The 16,370-nt window shown below is 45.4% G+C and overlaps 1 protein-coding gene across 1 annotated transcript in view; it reads left to right on the plus strand.

The window, feature by feature from the left end:
• The window catches only part of Ism1 (isthmin 1), an 83,465-nt gene that overhangs the window by 54,938 nt on the left and 12,157 nt on the right, over window positions 1–16,370 (plus strand). Inside the window, exons 3-4 of the mRNA XM_051144745.1 lie at window positions 9,293–9,557; window positions 16,180–16,323. Coding sequence (XP_051000702.1) covers window positions 9,293–9,557; window positions 16,180–16,323 — 409 coding nt within the window. The remainder of the gene's footprint in view (window positions 1–9,292; window positions 9,558–16,179; window positions 16,324–16,370) is intronic.

Raw genomic sequence — 16,370 nt, forward strand, 5'->3', positions numbered from 1 at the left:
GTTGTATGTGAGGTAGCACCCTCACCTCAAAGGTCCTTAGACCATGGCCAATCTTAATACCCATGGCCAGCATTTAATCCCAGAGGCAGGAACTCAGGGAGGGTCTTTATGCTGCTGCCTGAACTGACACCTTGGTGAACCACATAGCGACACCCTGAACAGTTGCTGCTGGGAGAGTGGTATGCTTCACCTTCATGAGACTACTTGGAGGAGACCAAAGTCACAGTTCTCTTGTAATGTGGGTGGATACTAACATTTTTTAATCCAATAATCCCTTACCTGTTCCAAGTAACATTTCTGTTAAGTGTTACATATTCTAATGATTTATTGGAAAAGCAGGCTTTTGCTCTCAATGGAATTGGACACATGGCTATGAAAGAGCAGTGGCTCTACCTGGGGGAGGGACAAACTGGCAGAGTAGGGACAGGTGGCTCCATGCCACTGCTCAACACTGCTCCCTAGTGTGTCTTCATCTATGCAAATTTTTCACTTTTTATAGATTTTATGCTTCCTAGGCTCAGTGGCCCTCACCTCAGTGGTCCTTAGGCCAATCTTAATCCCCATGGCCAGCATTTAATCCCTGAGGGAGGGAGACAGGGAGGGTCTTCATGCTACTGCCTGAACTACTGGAGAAGTGGATTTGAGAACTGCTCATGTAAAGCTAGGAAATCCAGGAGAATGCTGGATTTAGGAGAAAGGGGCGCTGTGGGCTTTTAAGCTGGTCCCGTACCGTTGTGCACCAGTAAAAAGTTGAGTTTGGAACCAAACTTCTTGTGTCCCTTTACTTTCTCCATCAGTCTGGGAATGCTCAATCCCTATCCCGGCACCGCTGGGACCTTTGATATACCACCTGAGTGTTAAGGAGGGACAGTGTGGTGCAAAGGCTTTGGGGGTTGCAGGCTAAACCTGGGAAAAGCTGAGCCCACTCCTGACCACATGACGAATCTGTGCAGGCATTAAGTAAAGCAGCCAAGAAAACTAAGGTGTCCTCATGATAAACTGACCTGTTTTCTAGGTTGGAAGTAAGGGACCTTTTCAGATAGTTCCACCTGGGAGAGGAGCTAACCTGTGTGGGGAGCTAGGCAGAGGCTTCAGGGGAGGCAGCAGAGAATCAGGGTGGAGTAAGCAAAGTCCCCGCCCACCCCTAGCCAAGGCACCTCACACCCCAGGGTTCTCTCTGCAGAGCGCCTTGGACTTTTACAGAATCCGCTTCAGCCATCACAGAAGTGTGGCTACAGATGAGAATCACCCGCCTTTACGCCACTGAGGCTCTCTGCACCCTGCTCCTGTGGACTCGGAACGGGTCAAAGTCCCAGGCAAAGCTTCTTTTCACTTGCTTCTCTGCTGGCCCAGCACCAGAGCTAGTGTATCTCGGAGTAGTAGTCCTCCATGGTGGGAGGAGGACAGCTATTCCTAGGAAGTCTCTGTGCTTTTCTAGACACCAGAGACCACAACAGCTGCCAAGAGCACAGGTTTTCTTTTCTTTTTCTTTTTTCCTTTTTTAATGAAATACACTTTAAATTTATTGGTTGGATGCTTGTAGAAAATCTTTCTTTAAATAATTTATTCATATTACATCCAGATTGCTATCCCCTCACTTGTATCTTCCTGTTCCCCCTCCCTCCCTCCCTCTTTCACCCTGTGACAGAAGGGGACCTCCTCCCCCACCATATGATCACAGCCTATCAGGTCTCATCCACATAGCCTGCTTCCCCTTCCTCTGAGTGCCACCAGGCTTCCTCACCAAGGGGAAGTGGTCAAATAGGGGGCACCCGAGTTCATGTCAGAGGCAGTCCCCCCTCTCTACACAACTGTGGAGAATGTGCTGTCCATTGGCTAGATCTGGATAGGGGGTCTAGGTTTACTGCATGCATTGTGCTTGGCTGTAAGGTAGATTGTGAAGCCCCCCCCCCCGGGTCCAGATCCACCAGCCATGATGGTCTTCTTGTAGGGTTCCAGGACCCTGTGGGTCCTTCCATCTCCCCATTCTCCCATACCTCTCTCACCTGGAGTCCCAATAGCAAGTTCCAGCATCTGTCCCAATCCTCTACTGAATGAAGACTCTCAGAGGACATCCATGTTGGGCTAGTGCCCAATTATAAGTAAGTATATACCATGTGTATCTTTCTGGGTCTGGGTTAACTCACACAGGATGATCGTTTCTAGTTCCATCCATTTGCCTGCAAATGTCTATATTTCCTTGCTTTTAATAGCTGAGTAGTATTCCATAGTGTAAATGTACCACAGCTTCTTTATCCATTCTTCGACTGAGGGACATTTAGGCTGTTTCCAGGTTCTGGCTATTATGAATAAGGCTGCTATGAACATGGTTGAGCATGTGTCCTTGTTTTCTGGTGGAGCTTCTTTCAGGCATATTCCAAGAAGTGAAATAGCTGGGTCTTGAGGTAGCCCTATTCCCAATTTTCTGAGAAAGAGCCAGATTGATTTCCAAAGTGGTTGTACAAGTTCGCACTCCCACCAGCAATGAAGAAGTGTTCCCCTTTCTCCACATCCTTGCCAGCATATGCTGTCACTTGAGTTTTTGATCTTAGCCATTCTGATGGGTGTAAGATGGAATCTGAGTTGTTTTACATTTCTTTGATGACTAAGGATGTTGAGCATTTCTTTAAATGTTTCTCAGCCATTTGATATTCCTCTGCTGATAATTCTCTGTTTAGCTCTGAGTCCCATTTCTAATTGAGTTATTTGGTTTGGTGGTTTTTAATTTCTTGAGTTCTTTATATATTTTGGATATTAGACCTTTATCAGATGTAGGGTTGGTGAAGATCTTTTCCCAGTCTGTAGGCTGTCGCTTTGTTCTGTTGACAGTGTCTTCTGCCTTACAGAAGCTTCTCAGCCTCATGTGGTCCCATTTATTAATTGTTGATCTTAAGGCCGGGGCTGTTGGATTTCTGTTCAAAAAGTTGTCTCCTGTGCCAGTGAGTTCAAGGCTCTTCCCCACTTTTTCTTCTAATGGACTTAGTATCTCTGGTTTTATGTTGAGATCTTTAATCCACTTGGACTTGAGTTTTGGAACACAGGTTTTCTATGACTTCAAATATCAGTTATTGGCAGATGGATTTGAGACAATACAACTCCAACATAGAGATGTTGACTCCAAGCACCCTGCCGCCCACCGTCCAATCCTGTTATTCCATCTGCTTTAGATAATCTCTGTCTGTTGGTCTTCCACAGACTATACAGAAGAGTCAGACACAGCTAGTGCTTTATTGATCTGTTGGTTTCTTTACCCTAAGGAGAACTAAGCTCCATTTGTGGAGTTTGTTTCTAGAAGGCCACACAAGGTTAGTGTGAGTCATTCAGAAAGATATTCAAACAAAGGCAGCTACTGCCTCCATGTACCCCAGACTTGTGTGTCTGTCTGTTTCTGACTCTGTCTCTTCCCTGCCCCCCCCCGTCACTCTCCATCTCTCTTTCTGTCTCTGTCTGTCTATCTCTCTTTGTCTCTGTCTCTGTCTGTCTGTCTGTCTGTCTGTCTGTCTGTCTCTCTCTCTCTCTCTCTCTCTCTCTCTCTCTTTGTGTGTGTTTGTGGTGTGTGTGTGTGTGTGTGTGTGTGTGTGTGTGTGTGTGTGTGTGTGTGTAACTGTTCATATACACAGCTTTAGCCTCTACAGTCCCATGCACCACTACACTTGAGTACACCAGTTCCCTGGTGGTCCTTTAGAATACAAGGTGCTTCCCAAAGGGGAGGGGATAATGATTTCCTGGTTGGCAGCCCTCATCTGAGTCTTAGAGCGCTATTCTTTTGTTGAAAGCCACTGGTTCGACCTAGCTCATCCAGCCAAGCACAAAGCCCTGCTGCTCCCCATGGTTCCCTGCGCATTTCTCCTGGCTAGTGGCCTGAATCTAGGTGAGGGTGTCAGTGGGTAGGCAGGCATGTGCTGCCAGAGCCTTTGGCCTCCTATGCTCTCACCCTAGCCACCTGCCACTTACTCCCATCTGTTAGCCTCAGCTGGAGCCCAGGCGCCTAGCAGGAATCGCTAGCCTTACCCCTGACCCCTCTGCAACTCCAAGCTCTAGGAATGTGCCCAAAGCTCCAGAGCTGGATCCTGGCCCTCCTTTGAAAAGAAAAAGACTGCCCCTCTCCAAAGTGACATTCCTGAGCATCTTCAAAGGGCCATGTGCTCCGGGCCTCTCGACTTTTAGGATAGAAAATCCTCATAAAAGGCCAGCATTTGCTTCTGTGGAGCATTTTTACATTGAAAGTCAGGCAGCCTCTGCTTCCTGCTCCCTTTGAATTAGATTCCACGTTAGCACTGCCTTCTGCCTGTGGGCGTGGCAGGAGAAAAACAGTATTATCTCTGCATATTTATCTGTATATAACACATCTAAAGAAAGAAATGGCCTCACATTCCTAAGCTGCATCTCCATGTTAGATTTCAAACAACATAAGAAATTAAGTTCTGCTTTTTTAAAAAAAATCATTCAGGAAAGAGTTAATCCCCTGGGACAACTTAGACTTGAACCTTAGTGGCCTGGGCTGAGTTTTTGTTCTTTGGTTGATGGTCAGATAATAAAGACAAAAATTCCAAGATAAACTCATTATTAGACTTGCTACATCAATTCATTACTACAGTAGCTATTCGCAGCCAAGTATTTCTCTTTTCTGAATCAAATCTGAGGTCGGTGTCCACTTCAACCAATATAATTATGTCGTTGCTTCCACTGAGAGGTATTTAGACACAGCAATCCACAGATCTTTCTTTTCTACACAGACTTATTTGCATGGCCCTAGGCCTCTGAGGTACTACAAGATAGACTCAGAGGGATTGGTCAAGGTTTTTCATGCATCTACTTCTGATTTTCCCTCCTGTGTATCTAATACTTTTGAAATGGCCAGTCCAACTGGACAGGAGCCAGGAAATGACCATGCCTGAATAAGAAGCCATGGGCCAATGAGGACCAAGCTGGATTCCCATGTGCTTCTGCTGTCATCATGAACCATGGAGTCAGACTGAGCTGGCTTTGGAATCCAGCACCACCACTCAGTCTGCTAGGCTTGGGCCCTGTAGCCCCTGGCTGGTTTTTCAATCTCCCTCTCTACCTCTGTTTTCTTGTCTATAGAATGGTGTGATAATTCCCATGCCCTCTGATCTCTGAGGATTGAGATCATATCATCTATATAAAGAGCTTGACATAGGATACGCTTTCTGGAAATGATATGACTAGTGAAGATGAGGATGACAGAAACGCATCTGTAAAGAGAATTAGGCCAGAAGATGGCTCCGTGGGTAAAGGCCCTTACATCATACTTCTGGCTACCTTACTCAAGCCCCAGAACCCACGTAAATATGGAAGGAGAGGACTGACTCCCCAAAGTTGTTCACTGACTCCCACACACCAATTATAACAAGCACATACAAACACTGACACACACACACACAAACATATATACACATGCATGTTCACACACACATATAAATAACTTTTGAAAAGATTATTTGAGAGTCAGCAGATTTATGTGGAAACTGTCTCTATGCTTCCTTTGCCATTTACCTTGGAAAGCTGATTTCCCTAAGCCAAGTCTGTGCCTGAAAATTGAGTCTAAACTTTGTAGAACAGACAATAATGTCTGGGCAAGCACGCTGCTACAAATCCCAGTGCGCTAACCGCAATTATGTAGGGAATACCACAGTTTCTTTGGAGCATTGTCAGGTCTGACACAAGAGGATTGAATATCTTCCTGGTCTATTTTGTGTTCTTCCTGCTGAAGTTGTCAAGGAAGAAGGGCAGCAGAGACCTTTGCCGTAGATACAGTCCTGGATGTTCTGCCCTCTTGAGGGAATCTTTTTTCTGACTGGGAAATTCTAACATCCATCTACCCAGCTCACAAAGCTCAGAGGAACAGCAAAAGCAAACACTTCCCTGGGCTCACTGTGGCCACACCGCTTACATACCCTCGGAGGACACGGCTTCTGAACAGTCAGACTGAGGACTGCCTTAGTCTTGCCGCAGGAAATATTTTGCAGAGCTAAAGTAAAGAGTCTCTTTCACTGCGTGTACTAAGGTACTTCAAGGACCTGTAATAGAACTAGAAAGAGAGCAGAGACCTGGAGTCTTGATCGGCTTCAAGTTTGCTGTGCTCACTCCTTACCTTCAGTACAGCCACGTTTAGTGCTCAGGGTATCATCCAAAGGCTTCCCTGGCTTGAAGTACCCAAGTAGAATAAGGGAAACAGAAAACAAACCCCAGCCACTAGAGAAGGCACTTGCCATGCTCCCTGCATCTTTTTTAATTGGGAGCCTATAAAATTCCAGGTTCAAGATTAGATTTCTTCTTCTGATACCAGCATGAGGCTCCCCTTGCACGTCGCTGACTGTGGGGAAGGGTGGGTCCGAAGATTTGTTTGTGTTTTGTTTTGTTTTGTAACTCATTTGGGGGCAGTGGCTAGACATTAAAGAGAAGACAGAAACCTCGAAGTGGTTGATATTTAGTCACTGATATAGTTTTTGGAGTAAATTCCGATTTTGCTGCCCACTGCCTCGCCAGGCAAGGACTCTATTTTGGTTGGATCTGAGCAGCAATTCAGGAGGGAAAAGGAAATCGTATTGACGGTAATAGCTTGAAACATGAAATTGTTTTTATTCCCAGCTTGGAGAAATTGCAGGGCACATTTTGTTTAAGCAATCCCTTTGACTCCAGTCTGAATACAGTGGGAGCGCCCAAACTAGTGGGCATGTCCTCTCTTATCTCCTACTCGGAGACTGAGTTCATTACCATAATTGCCTGCTTGCCTGGCTCCCCTGTCTCTTGGCAGCCTCTCTCCTCCAAGACCCTTAACATTCTTGCAGACAATGGTTGCAGCTCAGTAGTTCTATCTGTAGGAAGAGGGGGATGGGGCTTCAAAGGAGAAAGACCATGCATTCAAGGACCCTGCCTTGTCCCTCCTTCCATGGTAGTTCTGCGTATGCCACCCAGGGGTGTGCTCTTTACTCACTTGTCCTTCCAAGTTCCCATGTGGGACCTGGCAGTATCTCTTAGCAACTGTCCATCCCACCAAACAACAACGATAGACCACGTGTATTGTATTTCTTTTCTTCTTCTAGTTTTAAAAATCATAGCTGAATTACATGCAACCCTCATAATTATAAGTATACAAGGGATGCTCACAAATTGAGGCAGTAATGGCAGCATGGGCTAAAGCTCATGGCACCTTTCTATGCATCCTCCTGCAGAGGAGATAGATGCAGTTGGCCTGATACATTCTCAGTATACTATAGGATCTGAGGTCACCCTCTGGACCATATCTAGATCTCTTGGCAGCTTCTTCAAGTGTCAGACAGAATATGATTCAAACAACCCCACCCCCACCCCCATCCCCACCCCCACCCCCACGCCAAGCTGTTTATCTAAAGGACCGGCACACCCCAGTGCAATTTGGCAGACTATCTCGGCAACTTCTCAGATGTCGGGTCAGGGCAAAACTGGGATCGCATCTGCCCAGTACATCTTGCGCTGATTACTTGGAGTGCGTGTTTCTGATTCATTTGCATCTAACTCTTCCAGGACGTGTTGCAAGAGCTATGCGATGGCCAGAGGAACCCAATGAGTCTTTTATTAGTTTTTAAACAAGTTTTCTTCTGTGCTGATTGTCTCTCAGAGCCAAGAAGCTATGTTCTTCCAGACCTGTGACAGATTTCAAAAGTAGGCTTTCGTTAATCCAAAGAACAAGTTCTAACCATAGCTCAAGGACTCTGTGCTTTGACCCTGCTCATGGGGCTGAACAATGGGAGGAGTGAAATACCGTAGCTGGAAAAGCCTTGTCCTGAGGGCCTTGCACTCACATCTATGCAAGGCCGAGAGCATCTTAGCCTGACCCTAGTACCTGAGCATCTCTGCTTCCTCAGTCCCTGGGGGTGAGCTACTTTTGAAAGGCAGGGTGGCAGAGTTAGTAAGAGCAAGGGCTCTGGACCCAAATTCTCCTCATCTGCTACTTCTTAGCCATGTGATTTGGCCACACCTTAACATCTATGTGCCAGTTCCCCTAATCTATGAAACGCTGTCTCACATACCAAGCACCATAACGCTCAATAGCTTGGAGCAGTGACCATTGGGTGGCCCGTGGTCTTCTAGCACAGGAATTGTGACAGAACTCACCAAGAGAGCTCATTCACGTCACATGTGGTATCACTAGAGGTGACCAACTGGGACTGAAGTGTCCATAATGATTTCAGTCATGAGCACTTAGCTCCATCTTTCTTCCACATAGTCTTTCTCTTTATCTGGTCTGTCTTTATGGGGTGATCAAGGCGGAGCTTCCTTACATAGCTACAAGAACATTCCAAGAAAAAGAAAATGGAAACTACAGTGCAGTTTATGGAAGCTGCAGTAGAGTTTCTGGAGGTTGCAGTACACTTTTTTTTCCACATGTGTATGTATATGTGATATGCGTCCACTGTATACACAAATTCAAATACACGTGGGTGCAGGTATGTGTACTGGTACACATATGTGCAGAGCCTGGAAGTTAATGTTGGTGTTTTCCTCAATCATTTCTACTTTTTGCTAACATTAGTCCTAACTGGAAACTGATATTACATTGAGGCAGGGTCTCGCTCTTGAACCCAGAGTTCTCCAACTTAATTAATCAAGCTAGCCAGTTTGTTTTGGGGGAATGCCCTGTCTCTGCCTCCCCAGAGCTGTGACTGCAAGCAGGCAACCATGTCCCCCTAGCATGTGTGTGGGTGCTCAGGATTTGACATCCAGTCCTCACGCTTACTCAACAGTCAACTTTACCCACCCACCGAGCATCTCCCCAGCCCTCCCTGAGTCACCTCCCCTAACTGGACAAGTGTCACTTCTTTCCATTCATCTGGATCAAGTGAGTCATGAGGGCCAGCCCAGATGGCAGTAAGTGAAAATGGACTCCACCTGTTAGTGGAAAGTGTGTGTGGCACATGGGCAGGAGTGCAGATTATGCAGACTTGATAAATTCACGTGGTCAGAGCATTTAGAGAAGTGCCTGGTACACCACCTGCTCAGTAAGTTATGCTTTGACAGCGTTCCTTCCGTGAAAGGCTTCTCAACAATTTCATCACCAATAAACCAAGAACCTAGTCATGCCTGGCTTTGTGCCTATCTGACGCCACACTCCTTCAAGTTATGAAGCTTGTGTGGGCTATTCCTGGAAGCCTCACAGTCTCTGTCGCCATGTAACTGCAGCTTTCTTTCACAAGGGATGCAGCCATCCTTTCCTTCATCTCTCTCAGACCATCTTCCCAGCTCGAGGCTGCCAGTTTCTCATTGATCTGTCCTATTCTGAACTCCTCAGGTCACCATCGAGGTGGTTGACGGTCCTGACTCGGAAGCAGAGAAAGATCAACACCCGGAGAACAAGCCCAGCTGGTCAGTCCCGGCTCCTGACTGGCGGGCCTGGTGGCAGAGGTCCTTGTCCTTGGCCAGGACAAACAGCGGGGACCAGGACTACAAGTATGACAGTACCTCAGACGATAGCAACTTCCTCAGCGTTCCTAGAGGATGGGATCGCCCAGCCCCAGGCCACCGGACTTTTGAAACCAAAGAGCGGCCAGACTATGGTGAGTTTACTGCCTAGTGATGTAAAATTGGTGGGGAGAGTAAATGAGATGATAAAGCCTCTCAGAGGTGGGACCAAGCAGAACGCAGTTTACAGTTTGTGGCTTTCAGTCTTCTATGAGACGTCCCTCATAAATGTCGTGTTCACAAAAGCCCCATGGAGCTACCCACAGCCACATCTTTTTGGAAACAGTATAATTTTAAAATTATACTTAAGAGATATTTTTAGGGTCTTTGAGGTTCTTTCTGTCTTGTCTTTTCCAAAATTTAATTTTCTTTCTAATGATGAATAAATCATTAAGTCACCTTCCCTAATTTTTTTTTTTTTAAGCTGTGAAAATCTGTGCTATCGACCAATTTGATAAAAGAGATGTGTGTGGCTGCTGCCTGGTGGCAGGCATATGTGACATTAGCAGTGGAGTGGCCCTTCGGAATCCACGTGAACAACTTGTGTCACAGGTTGTCAAAGCAAGCTTCCCCCTCCTCAGTAAATGTTACACCCGTGAGTCGAGACGGCTAGGTTTCTATTTGGGAAACAAGAGAGAGATAAGGTAACAGGAAACTTCTGACCTCGGTGACTTAAAATAATAAAAGTTCATGTCTCACTTCACTTCAGATGAGCATCAAGGTGACGGGACCTCAGAACCTCCCTGCCTCTTTCCTTCTTCCTTCAGATGAATATTTTCAGAGTTACAAATGCCCTGTTGTTATGGTCTCATGGTCTCCCTCTCAGCAGACCAATGACTGGGCCATACATAATGAAGGGTGTAGGGGTTTTGATGAGAATTCCCCCCATAAGTCTCAGACATCTGAATACTTGGTCCCTACTTGGTAACTGTTTGGGAAGAATTAGGAGGTGTGGCCTGGTTGAAGGAGGTCCTTGTCCTTGGCCAGGACAAGCAGCAGGGACCAGGACTACAAGTATGACAGTACCTCAGCGTCAGGAGGTTGGGGATGGACTTGAGGTTGCCAACGCCACCACCCTCCCGTGTGCTCTTTCTGCCTCCTGTTTGTGAGGTCTCAGTTGCTGCCCCAGCCACCTGCTGTCTGCTACTCCACTTATAGACTCTAGTCCCTTCCATCGTGGGCTCTATCCCTCTAGAACCATCAGCCCCAAACAAACTCTTACTTCTTTAAGTAGCCTTGGTCATGGTGTCTCATCACAGCAATTAAAAAAAGTACCATATACAAGGATGATGCACAGCATTTAAGACAGAGATCCAAGCAAGTACACGTCTATGCACAGCAGTTTTCCATTCCCTAAACTGCCCACAGTGAAGTTGGCTAGACACTAATTATTGGTACCTTCATTAGGACTCAATTCTTTGAAATTATCTACATTGTTATGGTCTAATTTTAACAGAATAATTCACAGTGATTTTTTTTTTTTTTGCCATTGAGTTTTCTTTGTAATGTTAGTTATGGCTGTACTAGTTAATGCCTTTGGTTAGAAGCAATGTTGCTGAAATGACAGAATAGAGAGCAGGATTCAGTGGGACAGATAGTCCTCAGATATAATTCCAGCTGTGCTGAGTCTGAACTGAGTGAACATCTTTAAGTATCAAGTTTTTGATAAGTGTCTGTTTTCTTACCCATAAAAGGAGTATAATTCTTCCTGCCATAGACTTATCCTGGGAGTTAAAGGACCATCTGGCATTAATGGTGCTGACTTTTCAATGACCGGGTCCAGGCAAGTTCCAGTCAGTTCAGTGGCCCCTACAGTGGTCCACAAAGCTCTTCTGTCCTGCCACTATAAAAGGAAGAGTTTACCATCCCAAATAGCATCTTTGAACATCAGCTCTCAGCTCATTGCAATGCAGAGCACTGTCTTCCTTCCTTGAGCCCTTTGATGTCATTGGGGCTGTCAACATGCCACAGAAATAGTCTGAGGAACAGTTTGTTCTTGTTGTCATTGTTGTCTTTGCAATTATTGTAGCTGAGACTCCATTTCTGCTCCAAGCCACACTCCCTCCCAGTCGAGCTGACATGCAGTGTCCTCACTTGTGTCTCTAGCATCATAAATTAGGTTTCCCTTCTGTTCCCTATATTGCAACTTCTTCCATCTGGCATTAAAGCAGAGAGGATTTCTCTCCAGAAAGATGTGTTCCAGCCATAAATCCTTATTCTGCCCTTTGACCTCATGAAATAGGAATCTCCCTGAAGGTATTTTCTGGATGCTTCTCTGGCTCAGTGTGTGATAGAGGTTCTGGCCAGTAAAAGTTTTCCTAGGAGATTACCCACCCTGCCCCTAACAGAAATGACTTATCGTGTGGCTAATTTGTTAGCAGTTTCGGATATGAAGGAAGCCACCTACTGGTAGAATAAATTAAGTCCTTGATGACCGCTTGTAGATAAGACATTTTAGGATAGATTTTTATGAAATATTTCTAACAGATTTTAAAGGAAACTACTCCATGCAATCCTTGCATTTTGGAGATGTAGGCAGGAAGATCATGAGTTTGAGGCCAACCCAGGGCACACAGTAAGCTAATGTCGCAACAAACAATCAAACAACAACAAAGAAACTACCACCACCCCAATTTAGCAGCTTCAAAGAACAGAGGAAGGATACCCCCTCAGGAGTCTGCAAGTTGACGGTGGTTCATCCAGACTGGGATAGGCTGGCTTGGCTGGAGCGGAATAGTCTCCAGTGACCTCAGTAGCAATGATAGGTCTGAGCTAGACAATTTGCAGTGCTGGGATGGCCAGATCCTCTCTCCTCCTGCTCCTTTATTCCCTTGGGCTCTTTACATGGTAGTGGAATAGTCCCCTTGTGCTAAAAAAGACAAGTCTACATGCTTAGACATTCTACAGGCCTTTGATTGCATCCTATTTGCCACCATCCCATTGACTGAAGCAAACCACACAGTCCAGAAGCAACATAAAAGTGGACATGGAGAAAGGGTTTATGGGCATTGTTTCTTATATGCTCTGATGCAGCATTAGCGTTTAGTCGTTGTGTGGTGTAGTTTTTGTCAAACTGACCCAAGCTAGAGTATACTTGGAAAATGGGCATTTCCTGATTTATGATTGATGTGAGAGGGTTCATTGTGTGTGGTAGTCCTGGAACAATTAAGAAAACAAGCTGAGCTAGGCATTGGCGCAAGCCAGTAAGCAGCTCTCCTCCAGGTCTCTGCTTCAGTTCCTGCCCCCAGGTTCCTGCCTTGAGCTCCTGCTCTGAATTCCCTTGGCAATGGATTACAAACTGTGAGTCATAAGATGAAATAAAGCATTTTCTCTCTTGAGTTTATTTTTTGCCAATGTTTTTCATAGCAATAAAAAGAAACTAGTGCAGTCTTTTAAATCCAGAAAACCAAACTGAGAAGTCCAGCTTATGCAAAAATTCAAATATGGGCCTCATAGTAAGCTAAGACCTCGAGTCGACTGATGTTGCCCCACATGAGTTCTTACCCTTACTGAATAGATGTTTTAAGTTGATAATGACAAGATATGATAGATATTGATTTACATTCAGAATTTTAGACTCACCAAGATAGGAAAGATGTTTTCTTCAAGGTTGCCAAATACAAATAGCCAAAACACTATGAATGTAACATATATGTAATTCCTAATTGTTTCATGATCCTTCTTGCTGTAGGTAGTTTATTGTATATATGTGTAATAATATAAATGTATAGGTATAAAAATTGTAAAAATAAATAAAAAATAAACTAATAATTAAAAAAAAAGAAAATGAAAGGCTGCAGGAGACTTCTGGAGCTCCAAGGCCCTTTGCTTTTATAAAGTCAAGCAGCACAATGCTTGGCCCCACTGGATTTTATCCTATGCTGCTATTCCCCTCACACATGTCATGTATGACTTAATGCTTGTTTTTCAACTTTACCCTCTTTCTCTTTTTGGTGTGAAAGTATGAGAATCGTTATTTGTGCCTCTTGTTGCTCCCTTTAACAAAATCAAGCCCTGTCTGTGTGTGCAGGGTAAAATGCAGTGTATGCACATGTAAGATAACTGACGGCACATAGATGGCCTCACTGACAAATACACAGTCATGCAATTGTTCTAAGCAATGTTCCGGGAAGGAGCAGTGACTGTTCCGTCTCAGACCTTTCTCCTCTGGAAGCGACTTGTCTGTCCTGCCCTGCTGGGTAAATGCCCCCAAAGGAGACAACAGAGAGGCCCACACTGGAAAACGATGCTCAGTTCCCTAACCTAAAACATAAACTTCAGACATCTGGATGCCTGTGTGGTTGGTAAACTATCTCTTAGAAGAAATCAAAGGATAGAAAATTATCTTGATAAAAGGACATCGATATGAGTGATGCTTCTGCTGGCAGGTGAGGTGTGGCATGAAGAGCTTCCCGTTCTGTTAGGGAAGAGGCAATCACGATGTCATGTACACACACACACACACACACACACACACACACACACACACAGGCACAGACACACACACAGAAACACACACACAGACACACACACACACACACACGCACACAGGCACACATGTACACACACAGACACACACACAGAAACACACACACAGACACACACACAGGCACACACATACACACACACACACACACACACACAGGCACACATGTACACACACAGACACACACACAGAAACACACACACAGAAACACACACACAGACACACACACAGGCACACACATACACACACAGAGACATAGACACACATGTACACACACATACACACACATATACACACAGACACAACACACACACAGACACACACACAGGCACACACAGAGACACAGACACACATGTACACACACATACACACACAGACACAACACACACAGACACAACACACACACAGACACACACACACACACACACAGGCACACATGTACACACACAGACACACACACAGAAACACACACACAGACACACACACAGGTACACACATACACACACAGAGACATAGACACACATGTACACACACATACACACACAGAGACATAGACACACATGTACACACACATACACACACATATACACACAGACACAACACACAGACACACACACAGGCACACACAGAGACACAGACACACATGTACACACACATACACACACAGACACAACACACACACAGACACACACACACACACACACACACATTTTGAGAAGGCCCAGAAGCCTTGTGATAGCCCAGGGTGCCTTCAGAGTGAGCACTGTATTACAACAGCCTTGGCGGCTGGCACAGGACTCAAGATTCAGGTGGAACTCTGTGGGGAACATTCCTGCTGGGCCTATGTAATATCAACCACAACAACCTATTCTGAGTGAAGGGTATCCCATCCCTTCAAGGCACATGACTATAGCCGCATGCTTGGCGCTCACAGAGGCCCCGAGGCTATTGGAAGCTGTGCATGAGCCAGGAGAAATGATTATGGCCCGATGTTACTGGAGAAGAGTCATGTTTTAGAGAGCAAGGGCATGATGTTACAGCCCAAGCTTCCTTTCTGTTAATCTGACAGCCCTAGACAAGCCCTCACCCACCCACTCTAGGGCTTTTGTTAGTATTTACTTCTGAGAAGGGAATGTTAATCTTCATTATGTACCTGCCTTCCAGCCCTCCTAGTGTGATCTACTTTTCTTTTCCATATCATTTATAACTTCTAACATCCTATATAATTTACTATTTTCTACTTATTGTTCAAAACTATTCTTAATAACATATCCTACACACCTAGAGTTATGCTTGACATATAGTGAGAATTCAACTAATATTCATTGGCTAGATATTGAATAATGACTTCAAAGGCTATTCCTGTGTTTACTTTTAATATATTGGTTATCTACAGCTGTGTAACAAGGCATCCTGTACTTAGCACCTGAAAAAAATAGCATTCATTATTTCTCATGATTTACTGGCCCGGGAATTCCAGAAATCATGCAAGCATGCAATTATTCCAGGCATGTCTGCAAAGTTCTGGAGAGAGCAGTAACTCTTCTGTCTCAGACCTTTCTCCCTCTGGAAGCAACTGTGTCTGTCCAGCCCTGCTGGGTCAATGCCCCAAAGAGACAGTTCTACTCTTGCTAGCTTCAGCTACATTCAGTTTCTACAGAGAAGGATTGGGAACCTCCCTTACACTCTCAAGCATCTTTGTCGTCTTCCATGTGGCTCCATTCTTGGTGGTAGCACATCAATCTTGAACTCGATCAGCCTGAACCTTTTTCATAGTGATTGGACTTAGCAGAGCAAACTAGACTGGAAGCCAACAGGGACCATAACATCAAAGTGAGACCAGATTCTGTAGAACTCTCCTCTCTTTTTCTCTCCTCTCCTCCCCTACTCTCCTCTCTCTCCCTATTCCCTCCCTCCCTCCCTCTCTCCCCTTCCTTTCTCTCTCCCTCCCTCTTCCCCCATCTCCCATATCCCCCAACAAGAAGGGAAGGGTGTCTGAAGGGTCAGGTTTTAGTCAAGTACCGATGAACACAGTGACGCAGCCATCTCAGCCTTCACAACTCTGAGCTCTATAGTAAACCTACAGCTGTGAGCCTTTGAGCTCCGGCTGCATCCAGCCCCTTCAAGCGTAAGAATAATGGCAGTGGAAGACTGCACGACCAGCAACTTGACCAGGAGACTTGGGAACTCTTCAGATGGGGATGATGACCATCTCCCTGGCTCCCTTCCAGATTCCACAGACGGTGAGGGTGACTGGAGTCTCTGGTCTGTCTGCAGCGTCACCTGTGGAAATGGCAACCAGAAACGGACTCGCTCTTGTGGCTATGCATGCATTGCAACAGAATCCAGGACCTGTGACCGTCCCAACTGCCCAGGTAATTGGAGGGCTGTGGCTCCAAGTTCAAGGGAAAGGTTGTTTTTT

Source organism: Acomys russatus, chromosome 4 (assembly GCF_903995435.1).
Source record: "Acomys russatus chromosome 4, mAcoRus1.1, whole genome shotgun sequence".
NCBI classification, from domain to species: domain Eukaryota; kingdom Metazoa; phylum Chordata; class Mammalia; order Rodentia; family Muridae; genus Acomys; species Acomys russatus.